Source organism: Stomoxys calcitrans, chromosome 1 (genome assembly GCF_963082655.1).
Source record: "Stomoxys calcitrans chromosome 1, idStoCalc2.1, whole genome shotgun sequence".
Lineage (NCBI taxonomy): Eukaryota > Metazoa > Arthropoda > Insecta > Diptera > Muscidae > Stomoxys > Stomoxys calcitrans.
Genome location: NC_081552.1, coordinates 233,606,676 through 233,623,027, shown reverse-complemented (window position 1 = coordinate 233,623,027; position 16,352 = coordinate 233,606,676). Strand labels below are relative to the sequence as shown.

Genomic DNA, 16,352 nt, shown 5'->3' with positions numbered 1-16,352 from the left:
TATAGCTTCCAAATCAAAAAGACAAATCAAAGGACCAGATTAGTCTTCTTTAGCCCCTAGAAGCCGCAATTGTTATCCGATTTGGCTAAACACCAACATCAGTGGTAAGTATGGTCCAAATGCGTGTATAACCTGAAATAGCCCTCATATAAACCGTTCTTCCGATTAGACAGTTTGTTGTCTGATTTTACAAAAATATTGCTCGTAGTATTTTGTTATAACATCCAAAATCCATGTAAATATTTGTCGAAATCGGAGTATAACCTGATATAACTTTCAAATAGACCGATCTTTCGATTTGTCTTCTATGGCAGCTAGAAGCTTTACTTTTTCACCTCATTTGACAGAAAATTTGTACGTAAAAAAAAATCTGCAAAATCATTCCGTAAGCGAGAGAAAAGAACGTTTGATGCCTTAAGTGGTACTATATGGTAAATTCTTTGTGGATTTATCTCAAGCTCTGAAATTTGTCAAGCACGCCTAAGAAATAAATATTGTGTGATTTTCATATGAATTCTGCACAGCTCTGGAAAAATGTCTTTCGAATGATGCAAATTTCATTGAAATCCATTCAGCCGTTTGACCGTAATATGTATCACAAACTCGCTTTTATAAAACCCTTGGCGGTTTAACAGTATAATAATATGAGTGTTACCCACCCACCTTATTAGTGACACCCACCCACCCACAAAGTTTTTTGTCTTGTTATGTAGGCTTCCAATAGATATACATACATACAAACAACAACAACAAAGCATATGCCTCGCAAAGCCGAGCCTTAATTAATTGGTTGACATGCTAAGTAGGGCCACCCACCACACACATCACACTCTCACTGCACCCACACCTAAAAAATTATACTCTTTCTCTCGCACCATGTGTTTCTCTTACTCTCACCACTAATACTACAACCTTTGACTTTGCATTCACACCCATAAAGAATGCTTTAGAAAAAACCCAACAACAACCCTCACCTAAAAAATTGTACTCTTACTCTCGCACCATTTGTTTCTCTTACTCTCACCACTAATACTACAACCTATGACTTTGCATTCACACCCATAAGGAATGCTTTAGAAAAAACCCCAACAACAATATGCTGTGCTTATACTTCTTCTTCTTGTTTTATCGAAAATGAATTCCTCATTTTGGCGATTGATGTCCAATTTATTCAGCCGTTTGGCCGTAATATGTACCACAAAATCGCCTTTATACAATAAAACCTTTGGCCGTTCAATAATCTATACATATAAAAGGGTGGAGGCCACCATAGCGCAGAGGATAGCATGTCCGCCTATGACGTTGAACGCCTGGGTTCGAATCCTGGCGAGAACATTTGAGGCAACATTGTGAGGCACCTTGCCATGTAAAAAGTTCTCTACAAAGAGTTCAGACTCGGCTACAAAAACGAGGCCCGTTATCATTGAGCTTAAACTTGAATGGGACTGCACTCATTGGTATGTCAGAAGGTTTCCACTATGGTCATGGACGCAATTTGAAAATATATTTAAATAAGTTGCGTGACTGAATGATAGCTGACTAACTGATCATCGCCCAGCCCAAAATGGCTAAAGCTAGAGTCATGAATTTTTGTATGTATGTCGGTCTTGGGTCACAGGCATGGGATAAGGCTGGATTTGGTGATATTCGTACGTATTTAGATACTAAACAGTACCAAAAAGTACGAAATGGTACGCATTTGCCCAGCGAGAACGGAAAGAGCAGAAATTATGTTCTTGGGCTCAAATTAAGGAGCGTCTCGATTTTTTTTTTTTCAAGTCGTACCGGAAGTAGGAGAAATAATACATTTAGTACTGCAATTGGCACTATTTGGTACTTTCTTGGTTAATTAAACTATGAGCTCTGATCTTTGGTACTTAAATACTATATGGCAACCTTAGTTGGGTGACAATAAGAGTTTTTAGAAATTTTTACATTTAGGTACTAAAAAAAGTACCAAAAAGGGTTAACTTTGCAAAATTTCAGCCAAATCAGAAGTAAATTGCGGCTTCCAGAGGCTCAAGAAGTCAAATCGGGTGATCGCTTTATATGGGAGCTATATCAGGTTCTTAACGGATTTGACCCGTACCTGGCGCAGCTGGTGGAAGTCATAACAGAATACTATATGCCGAATTTAAGCCAAAGATGGTGTTACAAACGGAATGACCAGATTGGTATACGCCCTCCTATGGTGATGGGTAAAAAAAATTACTAAATTTGCCGCGCCCAACTATATCGGATACATTGTAAAATATGAGGACCATTCGATTTCGGTTAGGTTTAGATATAACTCTTAACTCTTTTGGGGTTTTACTCTACTGTGATATACCATTACCCCAAATTGGCATTTCCGATTACTTAGATTGGCTGTTGTACTGTGTTACTAACGATTAATCATTCAACTTGAAAGGATCCCTTTCTAATAAAACCAATTTTACTTTTCTGCTTTTTGTTACCACATGCCAATTTCAGCAAAAATTAAACATTTATGTACAATAAATAGGCAATACGAAAATTTCCCCGTTTTCATTAAAGATTACTCAGCTGCATAGCAATAAAATTTGAACAAGTAAAAGTGTGCTAAGTTTGGTCAGGCCGAATCTTATATACCCTCCACCATGGATTGCATTTGTCAAATACTTTGTCCGATATCTCTTCATGGGCAAACAAGAGATAATTGATAAGAATTTGTATGCTATTGGAGGTATAGAAACTTATGAAACGATTTTTTTTTGGCTCTTGAAGACCAAAATAGAAGACATTGTGTACGAGCTCAGCCCAAACGGATAACAGTTGCGCCCTATTGTGGCTTTAAGAAGTAAAATCGGGGTATCTGTGTATTATGGGAGCTATATCAGGTTAAAGACCGATTCAGACCATTTCTAAACACTTAGGTTAAAGGCCATAGAAGAAGAAGTTGTGAAAAATTTCATTAAAATCGGATATAAATTGCGCCCTCTAGCGGCTCAAAAACTATAATCAGGATCGGTCGGTTTATATGGGAGCTATAAGAAGTCATGAACCATTGCTATATCAGGTTATGAATCGATTTGAACTATACTTGGCACAGTTGTTGTAAGTTTAAGCAAAACAATTCATGCAAAATTTCAGCCAAATCGGATAATAATTGCGCCCTCTAGCGGTTCAAGCAGTCAAAATCCGGGATCGGTTTATATGGGAGCTATATCAGGTTATGAACCGATTTGGACCATGCTAAGCACATTAGTTTAAAGTTAGAACGGAATACTTCATGCAAATGTTTAGACAAATCGGATGAGAATGCGCCCTCTAGAGGATTAAGAAGTCAAGATCCTGATTATTAACCAATTGTGACCATACTTAGCACAGCTGGTGAAAGTCAAAAGAAAACACTTCATGCTAACTTTCAGCCAATCCGGATAAGAATTGCGCCCTCTAGCGGTTCAAGCAGTCAAAATCAAGGATTGGTTTATGTGGGAGCTTTATCAGGTTATGAACCGATCTGAACCATATTTAGCACACTTGTTGGAAGTTAAACGAAACACTTCATGTTAAATTTCAGACAAATCAGATGAGAATTGCGCCCTCTAGAGGCTTAATAAGTCAAGATCCAAGATCGGTTCATATCGGAGCTTTATCAAGTTATGAACCAATTTAAACCATACTAGGCACAGTTGTTGGAATTCAAAACGAATCACGTTGTGCACAATTTCACCCAAATCGGTTAATAATTGAGCTCTCTAGTCAGGTTATGAACCGATTTTGACCATGCTTATCAAAGTTATTGGTAGTCATAACATAATCAGAACTGCGCCCTCTATAGGCTCAAGAATCTAAGATCCAGCATCGGTTTATATGGGAGCAATATCAGTTTATGAACCGTTTTTGAACATACTCATCACAGTTATTGGAAGTCATAATTAACCACTTCATGCAAAATTTCAGGCAATTCGGATGCGAATTAAGCCCTCTGGCGGGTCAAGATCCAAGATCGGTTTATATGGGAGCTATATTAGATTATGAATTGATTTTGTCATAGTTGGTGAAAGTCATAACGAAATACTCTGGCTAAAATTTCCTACAAATAGGATAAAAATTGCGCCCTCTAGAGGCTCAAGAGGATTCCAAGATCCAGGATCGGTTTATAGGTTACTAGCCGAACCGGGCCCGTTCCACCGAGCCTTCTTTAACTCTCTAAGTTCTTTTTAGGGTGGGGACATTTCCTACCCTATGACGCTGAACGCATTCGAATCCTGACCAGAACATTGGACAAAGCGGGGTTTATCCCCTCTTAATATTGGTGCTTTAGGACGTACCCCAAAACACTTGTCTCTAAAATTGGATATCAAATTCGGTTTCCACTCTCAAATACCTTTCATTTGAGTGCCATATTGTCATGGGTCAAATAACCCATTTGATGTATCTTTAGGAGGAAAAGCGCCACCTAGACTTGAACGCAAATTTTAATGTCATATTTGGCCACCGTAGCGCAGAGGTTACCATGTCCGCCTATGACGAATCCAGTCGAGACCATCAGAAAAAATTTTAAGCGGTGATTTTCCCCTTCTAATGCTGGCAACATTTGTGAGGTACTGTACCATATGGTATGACTGCCATTTAAAAACTTCTCCACAAAGAGGTGTCGCACTGCGGCACGTCGTTAGGTCTAGGCTTTTAAATGAAGATTCCTTCTCATTGAGCTTAAAAACCTGAATCGGACTGTACTCTTTGATATGTGAGAAATTAGCCCCTGTTCCTTAGTGGAATGTTCATGGGCAAAATTTGCATTTGTAATCTACTCCCTAATAACTTTCATTTCAGTCCCATATAGCCATGGTCGGCTAATATGCTCATTTGGGAGTATTTGGGGTTGGGCGACCTCCCGTTACTTGCACCTAATGTTTTATGCCATATTTATAATCTACAGGGGAGGAGGAGGGGTGTTCGCTGGGTACTTCGACAGACGGACGGACCGACAGTTTAAACAGGGCTAAATGGATTTAGAAGGAAGGCCACCGTAGCGCAGAGCTTAGCATGTCCGCCGAACGCCTGGGTTCGAATCCTGGCGAGATCATATATATATATATATATATATATATATATATATATATATATATATATATATATATATATATATATATATATATATATATATATATATATATATATATATCTTATATATAAAAATCAATTTGTGTTTGTTTGTAGGTTTGTTTGTATGTTTGTGGTGAAAATAGGGTACTAAATTTTTTGATATCTGAAGGGGGGGCAGACCCTCCCCCTTACCCTATTTTTCAGAAACGCCAGATCTCGAAGATGGGTGGTGCGATTTCAGCGAAATTTTGTGTGCTCTCACAAATTTCGGATGGGGTACCTAGGGGGGCTGCCCCACCCCCAAAACCTACCAAACATATATTTACACCAACCACGACAATATGGGACTCAAATGAAAGGTATTTAGGATAAGAAAACGTATCTGATATCCAACTGTCGGACCAAGTGCTAGGGGGACCACATCAAGCCCCAAGATACCCCTAAATCGGACATATTTACCGACCATGGCAATATGCGACTCAAATGAAAGGTATTTGCGAGTAGAATACGAATCTGATATCCAAATGTGGGACCAGCTTTCTGGGGGTCCAACCCTTCCCCAAAATATCCCCCTAAACAGGACTTATTTACTGACCACGGGAATATTGAAACATCCCCCAAAGGGGACAAATTTACGACCATAGCAATATGGGGCTTAAATGAAAGGTTTTTGGGAGTAAATCACGAATTTGATAACAATATTCGGGAAAAGTGTCTACGGGGCCACCCCACCTCCACAACACCACCCAAATAGGAAGTATTTGGTGACTATTGCAATATGAGGCTCAAATAAGAGGTATTTTAGAGTAGGACACGAATCTGATAGTCATTTTCAAGGCCGAGTCACTGGATGGCCGCCCATCCCTCAAAACACCCCCCAAGTTTCATGGTCATGTTGGCCCACTTTGGAAATATGGGGCTCAAATGAAAGGTATTTGGAAGTAGACCACGAATCTGATATCAACATTCGCGGCCAACTGAGCAATCGAGCACGTTGCTGATATATTTTCCGAGCTTAGTGTTTGGGGGACCACTCCAATCCCCAAAATACCCCTAAATCGGGCATATTTACCGACCATGTCAATGTGGAGATTAAATGAAAGGTTTTGGGGGGTAGAGCAAGAATTGCTTCCCATTTTCGGGACGAATTTTCTGGGGGTCTACCCCTTTCCCAAAATACCCCACAAAATATATGAGAATAGAGCACGTTGCTGTAATATTTTCCGAGCTTAGTGTTTGGAGGACCACCCCAATCCCCAAAACACCCCTAAATCGGGCATATTTACCGACCATGTGGATGTCGAGCTTAAATGAAAGGTTTTTTGGGGGGTAGAGCAAGAATTGCTTCCCATTTTCGGGACCAATTTGTTTGGGGGTCTACGCCTTTCCCAAAATACCCCACAAGATATATGAGAGTAGATCACGTTGCTGTAATATTTTCTGGGCTTATTGTTTGGGGGACCACCCCAATCCCCAAAACACCCCTAAATCGGGCATATTTACCGACCATGTCAATGTGGAGCTTAAATGAAAGGTTTTGGGGGGTAGAGCAAGAAATGCTTCCCATTTTCGGGACCAATTTTCTGGGGGTCTACCCCTTTCCCAAAATACCCCACAAGATATATGAGAATAGAGCACGTTGCTGATATATTTTCCGAGCTTAGTGTTTGGAGGCCCACTCCAATCCCCAAAACACCCTTAAATCGGGCATATTTACGGACCATGTCAATGTGGAGCTTAAATGAAAGATATCGGAGGGTAGACCAAGAATTGCTACCCATTTTCGGGACCAATTTGTTTGGGGGTCTACGCCTTTCCCAAAATACCCCACAAGATATATGAGAATCGAGCACGTTGCTGATATATTTTCCGGGCTTAGTGTTTGGAGGACCACTCCAATCCCCAAAACACCCCTAAATCGAGCATATTTACCGACCATGTGGATGTCGAGCTTAAATGAAAGGTTTTTGGGGGGGGTAGAGCAAGAATTGCTTCCCATTTTCGGGACCAATTTTCTGGGGGTCTACCCCTTTCCCAAAATACCCCACAAGATATATGAGAATAGAGCACGTTGCTGATATATTTTCCGAGCTTAATGTTTGGAGGCCCACTCCAATCCCCAAAACACCCCTAAATCGGGCATATTTACCGACCATGTCAATGTGGAGCTTAAATGAAAGGTTTTGGGGGGTAGACCAAAAATTGCTACCCATTTTCGGGACCAATTTTCTGGGGGTCTACGCCTTTTCCAAAATACCCCACAAACAGCAATTTTTTAGTGGCCATCGCAATATGGGACTCACATAAAGGTATTTGGGAGTGGAATACGAATTTGATATCTAAATGTAGGACCATGTATTTAGGGCATCACCCCTTTCCCAAAAAACCCCCAAAAGGGAAAAAATTTTTTAACAAAGCCAAGGTTAGGGGGCCAAGTATCTGGGGGACCATCTCTCCCCCGAAAACACCACTAAATCAGACATCATGAGAATATCGGGCTGAAATTAAGTATTTTAAGAATGGAGTATACCTTACATCCACCCACATTTTCAACCATGCCAATATGTGGCTCAAAGGTATTTGAGATTGAAAAACGAATTTGTTAACCTATTTTGTGGCCAAGTGTTTGGGGGACGCCTCATCCTGTAAACGCCTCTTAAGCCAATGGCAATATGGGGTTTAAATAAATGGCATTTGAGAGAAGAGCACGGTGCTGATATTTTTTCAGGGCCTCTCCCCCGAAAACACCCCTAAATTAGACATCATGAGAATATCGGGCTGAAATTAAGTATTTTAAGAATGGAGTACACCTCACATCCAAACTTAAATTCGTTGACCAATAAAGATCATGTGGGATTCAGATTAAGGCACTTCTATTGTTAAACTGTTAGTCAAGTTTGCATGGTATTTCACTAAAAGATCTTTATTTGTCCAAAAATAAATATTCCAAGGAATTTTTTGTTCCATATAAAGTTAAAGAAGGCGCAGCGGAGCGGGCCCGGGTCAGCTAGTATTTGGATGTATTGGGTTGCCCAAAAAGTAATTGCGTATTTTTCATATAGTCGGCGTTGACAAATTTTTTCAACGGCTTGTGACTCTGTAATTGCATTCTTTCTTCTGTCAGTTATCAGCTGTTACTTTAAGCTTGCTTTAGAAAAAAACGTGTAAAAAAAGTATATTTGTTAAAAGTTCATTCTAAGTTGTATTAAAAATGCATTTACTTTCTTTTAAAAAATCCGCAATTACTTTTTGGGCAACCCAATATAACAAACGGAATGGCGAACTAAGTATACCCATTCTATGTTGGAGGGTACACAAATTTATGGGCTTTGTCACTGCCAATATGGACACGTAATAACCAAAAAAAAAACAGCATATTCGCAAAACATGATGGGGAGAGTAGTGATTAATTTCCCCAAATGGAAAAAAACTCCTTATCACTATATACAGGTGCTGTGTAGATATGTATGAACCTGAAAATATGATAGCAGCGCCGGTAAAGATTATCAATGAACAAACATTGGGGTAGTAATTAAAACAGACCCAAAGAAAAAGCCTTTTTGTTCCAGGGGGTTGAGATACCGAACAGTTTAAAATGAGAAGAAATCTCGATTGGAAAATGTTAAGCAGCCCATAAGTTAATCGGTGTAAAACCACTCTCCTTCAACCTGACCAAACCCAACATTTTCGTTAAACATCTTACCATGGCGCTACATAAAAAAGGCCAATATGGCCTTATTTTTTGAATACACTGCATTCGTTATGTTATCTTTTGCCATATATATTACATGGAGAGGTTCCCATTATGAGGGCAGTAAAAAAAAAAAATCCAATCGGAAAAATTGCAGAAATGGACAAGCACAGATAAGTTGATGTATTACCTAAAGTGTACATACATGTGTACTATGTATTGAGTTGCCCAAAAAGTAATTGCGGATTTTTCATATAGTCGGCGTTGACAAATTTTTTGCAACGGCTTGTGACTCGGTAATTGCATTCTTTCTTCTGTCAGTTATCAGCTGTTACTTTTAGCTTGCTTTAGAAAAAAAACGTGTAAAAAAAGTATATTTGATTATTCATTCTAAGTTTTATTAAAAATGCATTTATTTTCTTTTAAAAAATCCGCAATTACTTTTTGGGCAACCCAATATATGACTACTATTGGGGCAAAGTGAGAAAGCCAAAGGGCATTTGGCCGTAGATTGGCCTCCTTGTCATATGCTACGTTTGCTTAACTTTCCAAGTGCAATTGATAAGATTTGGAAAAAAATTTATGATTGTGTGCGGGGCAACCAGCCATCGTCACATATATAAATCGTGGTGTTCGACTGCAACTTCATTTATTTGTTTGGTATTAAGCAACTAAAACAGTAGCCCAACATGTTGACCGTGAGTTTTGCCAAACATTAGTTATAATTTGTAAAATAATGGACATTTTTTTTCCTAATCTAATCTCTTGCAGTTTGAAGAAATCGTTGAAAAAGCCAAGAACTTCAGCAAGAAGCCCAGCCAGGAGGAATTCTTGGAATTCTACGGCTATTACAAACAAGCCACCGTTGGCGATTGCACCAGCGATGAGCCCGAGGATGCCGTCCGCAAGGCCATGTGGAAAGCCTGGAAGGATAAGGCTGGTGTCAGCGCTGAAGATGCCAAGGCCAAATACATTGAAGTCTATCACAAATATGCCCCCAAATACCAATAGACAATGCATTCAAATGCAATTTAAGGATGTCACCCCCTGTGGTTAGTGGTTTCTGATGATTTCTCCTGCCATCGTTTGGACCTCTCTAAATGTAGGAAAAGTAGTCATGTCTTTTTTTTATACCGTTGTAGTTTGTATTTCATTTAGCTGGACATTAAAAAAAAAACACATTTTAAAATAAAATAACCTAAGACCAGTTCATATATGAATGTTGCAAATTAATTTTGTGCCATAAGGTGGCCCATGGAAGGTTGATGGCATATTGAAGCTTCTCATCTAGATATGTAACCAGTAAATGCAAATGCAAATGCAAATTTTGCCCATTCCACTTAGGAACAGGGGCAAACTTCTTCTCACAAATCAATGAGTGCAGTCCGATTCAAGTTTAAGCTCAATGAGAAGGCACCTCCTTTTTATAGCCGAGTCCAAATGGCGTGTCGCAGTGCCACACTTCTTGGGAGAGAAGTTTTTACATGACATAGTTCCTCACAAATGTTGCCAGCATTAGGAGGAGAAAACCACCGATGAAATTTTTTTTCTAATGGTCTCGCCAGGATTCGAACCCAGGCGTTCAGCGTCATAGGTTGGCCTCCCTACCCTACACCTACCCTATAAGTACAATGTGGGACAATTCTGAACCAATTTTGATGGACCCCGGCGAGCAAATATGTCCAAACTGTAACAACTACGGGTGACAAATGACAACATTATTGCAAATTACCCAAAATCTGTCGAACATAGATATGGAAGCTATATCTAATTCTGAACCTATTTCGAGCAAACTTCTCAGATAATGTGGTAGTCGTCGAGGAAAGCGTTGTGCAAAATTTTTGGCTAGATTGGTCAAACAATGCGCTTGCAGTGGCTCTGGGGGTGAAAATCTGTCAATATATTGGGTTGCCCAAAAAGTAATTGCGGATTTTTTAAAAGAAAGTGAATGCATTTTTAATAAAACTTAGAATGAACTTTAATCAAATATACTTTTTTACACTTTTTTTCTGAAGCAAGCTAAAAGTAACAGCTGATAACTGACAGAAGAAAGAATGCAATTACAGAGTCACAAGCCGTTGAAAAAATTTGTCAACGTCGACTATATGAAAAATCCGCAATTACTTTTTGGGCAACCATACATATATGACAGCTATATCTAAAACTGGGCCGATTTCTATGAAATTCACCAGTAATATTGAGAGTCATAAGAATATCCTTCCCGCAAAATTTCTAGAGAATCGGTTAAAAAATTAGCACTTTCCTGCAATATTTCCGAAAATCGGATGAACTTATATATGGGAGCTATACCTTTGGCAAGATGGGTCAATAAATGCGCTTGCTGTGACTCTAGGAGTGAAAATCGGGCGATAGATATATACATACTAGCTGACCCGGGCCCGCTCCGCTGCGCCTTCTTTTACTTTATATGGAACAAAAGTTTCCTTGGAACATTTATTTTCGACAATTAAAGATCTTTTAGTGAAATACCATGCTAACTTGACAAACAGTTTAACAATAGAAGTGCTTTTATCTGAATCCCACATGCTCTTTATTGGTCTAAGAATTTAAGTTTCGATGTAAGGAGTACTCCATTCTTAAAATACTTCATTTCAGCCCGATATTCTCATGATGTCTGATTTAGGGGTGTTATCGGGGGAGAGGTGGTCCCCCAGATATTTGGCCCTGAAAAAATATCAGCATCGTGCTCTTCTCTCAAATACGATTTATTTTAACCCCATATTGCCATTGGCTTAATAGGTTATCAAATTAGTTTTCCAATCTCAAATTCCTTTCATTTGAGCCACATAATGGCATGGTTGAAAAATTTTTTCCCTTTGGGGGTTTTTTGGGAAAGGAGTGATGCCCTAAATACATGGTCCTGCATTTAGATATCAAATTCGTATTCCACTCCCAAATACTTTTATTTGAGCCCCATATTGCGATGATCAGTAAAAATATTGCTGTTTGTGGGGTATTTTGGGAAAGGGGTAGACCCCCAGAAATTTCGTCCCGAAAATGGGAAGCAATTCTTGCTCTACCCTCCAATACCTTTTATTTAAGCTCCACATTGACATGGTCGGTAAATATGCTCGATTTAGGGGTGTTTTGGCGATTGGAGTGGTCCCCCAAACACTAAGCCCGGAAAATATTACAGCAACGTGCTCTATTCTCATATATTGTGGAGTATTTTGGGAAAGGGATAGACCCCCAGAAAATTGGTCCTGAAAATGGGAAGCAATTCTTGCTCTACCCCCCCAAAAACCTTTCATTTAAGCTCGACATCCACATGGTCGGTAAATATGCCCGATTTAGGGGTGTTTTGGGGATTGGAGTGGTCCCCCAAACACTAAACCCGGAAAATATTACAGCAACGTGCTCTATTCTCATATATCTATATATCATTTATTTGAAACCCATATTGCCATCGGCATCAAAATTGTATATCAAATTCGTTTTCTAATCGCATTTGAACTCCTTATTGGAAAAGTCAGCAAATATGTCCGGTTTGGGGTATTTGCCCTAAAAACTATGAATATTTAGTTCCACCCTCTTTTAGACCCAAAATTGTCTTGGTGAGCAAATACTTCCTATTTGGGGGTTGTTATGGTGGTGGGACGGCCCCTAGACAGTTGGCCCCTAATGTTGATATCAGATTCGTGGTCTACTTCCAAATACCTTTCATTTGAGCCCCATATTTCCAAAGTCGGCAAACATGACCATGAAACTTGGGGGTTTTTTGAGGAATGGGCGGCCACTCAGTGACTCGGCCTTGAAAATGACTTTCAGATTCGTGTCCTACTCTAAAATACCTCTCATTTGAGTCCCATATTGCAATAGTCACCAAATACTTCCTATTTGGGTGGTGTTTTGGGGGTGGGGTGGCCCCATAGAAACTTTTCCCGAATATTGATATCAGATTCGTCCTTAACTCCCAAAGACCTTTCCTTTGAGCCCCATATTGATATGGGCGTAAATTTGTCCTCTTTGGGGGATGTTTTTGGTGAGAGGCGGCCCCCCAAACACTTGGTCCCATATTTGGATATCGGGATCGTATCCTACACTCAAATACCTTTTATTTAAGCCCCATATTCCCGTGGTCAGTAAATAAGTCCTGTTTGGGGGGTGTTTTGGGGAAGGGGTGGTCCCCCAAACACTTGGTCCCACGTTTGGATATTAAATTCGTATTCTACTCGCAAATACCTTTCATTTGAGTCCCATATTGCCATGGTCGGTAAATATGTCTGATTTATGGGTGTCTTGGGGCTTGATGTGGTCCCCCTAACACTTGGCCCGACAATTGGATATCAGATACGTTTCTTATTTAAAATACCTTTCATTTGAGTCCCATATTGGCGTGATTGGTCTAAATATATGTTTGGTAGGTTTTGGGGGTGGGGCGGCCCCCCTAGGTACCCCATCCGAAATTTGGATACCAAATTTTTATTTTTGGGGTAGTATATGAGAGCACATAAAATTTCCCTTAAATCGCACCACGCATCTCCGAAATCTGGCGTTTCTGAAAATTATGGTAAGGGGGAGGTCCTTTATCTAGATATAGCCCCCATATAGACCGATCCGCCGATTTTGGGGTCTTAGGCCCATAAAAGCCACATTTATTATCCGATTTTGATGAAATTTGGGACAGTGAGTAAGTTTAAGTCCCTCGACATACCTCTGCAATATGGCCCACATCGGTCCAGATTTGGATATAGCTGCCATATAGACCGATCTCTCGATTTAAAGTCTTGCACCTATAAAAGGCGCATTTATTGTCCGATTTTGCCAAAATTTGGGACAGTGAGTTGTGTTAGGACCTTCGACAACTTTCGTCAAGTTGGCCCAGATCGGTCCAAATTTGGATATAGCTGCCATATAGACCGATCTCTCGATCTAAGGTTCAGAGCCCATAAAAGATGCATTTATTGTCTGATGTTGCCGAAATTTGGGACAGTGAGCTGTGTTAGGCCCTTCGACATCTTTCGTCAATTTGGACCTGATCGGTTCAGATTTAGATATAGCTGCCATATAGATCGATCTCTCGATTTCAGGTTTTGGGGCCATAAAAGGTGCATTTATTGTCCAATGTCGCCGAAATTTAGGACAGTGAGCTGTGTTAGGCCCTTCGAGATTCTTCTTCAATTTGGACCAGATCGGTTCAGATTTGGATATAGCTGCCATATAGACCGATCTAAGGTTCAGAGCCCATAAAAGGGGCATTTATTGTCTGATGTCGCCGACATTTGGGACAGTGAGTTGAATTAAGCCCCTCGACATATTTGTGCATTTTGGTCTAGATCGATCAAGATTTGCATATAGCTGCCATATAGACCGATCTCTCGATTTAAGGTTTTGAGCCCATAAAAGGCGCATTTATTGTCCGATGCCGCTGAAATTTGGGGCAGTGAGTTGTGATACAACCTTCGACATCTTTCTTCAATTTGGCCTAGATCGATCAAGATTTGCATATAGCTGCCATATAGACCGATCTCTCGATTTAGGGTTTTGAGCCTATAAAAGGCGCATTCATTGTTGGATTTCGCCGAAATTTGGGACATTGAGTTGAGTTAGGCCCTTTTCTGCAACTTGGCCCAAATCAGTCCAGATTTGGATAGAGATGCCATATAGACCGATATCTCAATTCAAAGTCTTGGCCCCATAAAAGGCGCATTTATAATCCGATTTCACTGAAATTTGACATAGTGACTTATGTTAGGCTTTCGACATCCGTGTCGTCTATGGTTAAGATCGGTTTATCTTTAGATATAGTTACTAAAGAGACCAATATTTTGTTTTACACAATTGAACAATGACTTGTATTTCTTAGTATTTTGTCCAAATCGGAACATATTTCGATATAGCTGCTATGGGGCATAAGGTACAAATTTTTCACCGGATTTTGACGAAAGGTGTACCCACCCGAGGTGGTGGGTACCCAAAGTACGGCCTGGCCGTACGCAACGCCTTTTTACTTGTTATCTTTGCAGATGTTGTTTCTACTGAAGCAATTTCATAGAATGTCTGCCGAAAAACAATTATTTTTATTAGCAAACGTTGTAATGATTAATTCAATACATGCCATGCCACCGTTTTCCGATCCACGTCATAAATAAATAAATCAATCATTGTGGTCTGATGACTAACCATCAGGTGGAAGGAAACTTATAAGCAGAAAAAAGCAAAAACAAATTAACCACAAACCCAAATTATTGATACTATAAGAGCCAATAGTGATAATCTTTTACTCAGTGGTTGTACATAATATGCTTATTTCAATGTATATATATATATATATATATATATATATATATATATATATATATATATATATATATATATATATATATATATATATATATATATATATATATATATATATATATATGTAGCCATGTATGTCACAAGTACAATGCTGGAGTGTTTTTAATAAATTTTTATTTTAAGTTTATTTCTTATCTTTAAAAATATATATATGAGACAATTATTATTAGAAAAAAAAACGGCTGAGATAGATTACACTTAAGTGGCGCCTAAAACTATGCTTTTAAAAGTTATAATGACTTTCATCTTGACACACTAAATAATTTAGGGTGATAAAATGGTGAGTTTGAAAAATACGATGTTAAAATGACAAATTGTAAAAAAACAAGTAAAAGCGTCCTAAGTTCGGCCAAGACGAATCCTTTATGCATCGCATTTGCCAAGTTCGTTGCCCGGAATCTCTTTATAGACCGGGCCGTAACTTGAGAACCCACCACCATGGATTCTTCTAAAATATGGAAGCTATATCTGGTTATAGGGCGCCCCGGCAGGGGTTTGATTCCCGCCAGAAGCCTTGGTCTGCCGCTACTGTGGTCTCACAATTGACTTTAAATTGTCTAAGGAAGTATGTAAAGGACTGCCACTCTTACCTAACCTACCTAACCATATCTGGTTATAGACTGATTTGGGCCGCACTTGCCACAGTTTGAGATTGAGAGTAATAACAGAACACTATATGCTAAATATCAGCCAAATCGGAAAAAATTGAGGCTTACAGGGGCTCAAGAAGTCAAATCGGGAGATCGGTTTATATGGGAGCTATATCATGTTCTTGACCGATTTGGACCATACTAGCCTAAGTTGTTGGAAGTCATAACAGAATACTATGTCCAAATTTTTTGCTAGGGGCTCAAGAAGTCAAATCGGGAGATCGGTTTGTATGGGAGCTATATCAGGTTATAAACCAATTCAAACCGTACTTGACACAGTTATTGGAAGTCACAACGAAACACTATGTGCAAAATGTCACCCAAATCCGATGAAAATTGAGGCTTCCAGAGGCTCATGAAGTCAAATCGGAGGATCGGTTTATATGGGAGCTATATCAGGTTCTTCACCGATTCAAACCGTACATGGCGCAGTTGTTGCAAGTCATACACGAACACCGCGGATAAAAATTGCGGCTTGAAAGGGCTAAAGAAATCAAATCGGGAGATCGGTTTATATGTGAGCTATATCACGTTCTTCACCGATTTGAACCGCACCTGGCACAGTTGTTGGAAGTTATAATAGGACACTACGTGCAAAATTTCAGCCAAATCGGAAA

The 16,352-nt window shown here is 39.5% G+C and overlaps 1 protein-coding gene across 1 annotated transcript; it reads left to right on the top strand.

The window, feature by feature from the left end:
* The first annotated feature begins 9,389 nt into the window (after positions 1 to 9,389).
* LOC106094122 (acyl-CoA-binding protein) lies at positions 9,390 to 9,978 on the top strand. The gene is made up of 2 exons (XM_013261308.2): positions 9,390 to 9,462; positions 9,536 to 9,978. Exons 1-2 carry the CDS (start codon positions 9,454 to 9,456, stop codon positions 9,773 to 9,775), a joined length of 249 nt encoding a protein of 82 aa, XP_013116762.1. The 5' UTR covers positions 9,390 to 9,453; the 3' UTR covers positions 9,776 to 9,978.
* Positions 9,979 to 16,352: the final 6,374 nt, after the last annotated feature.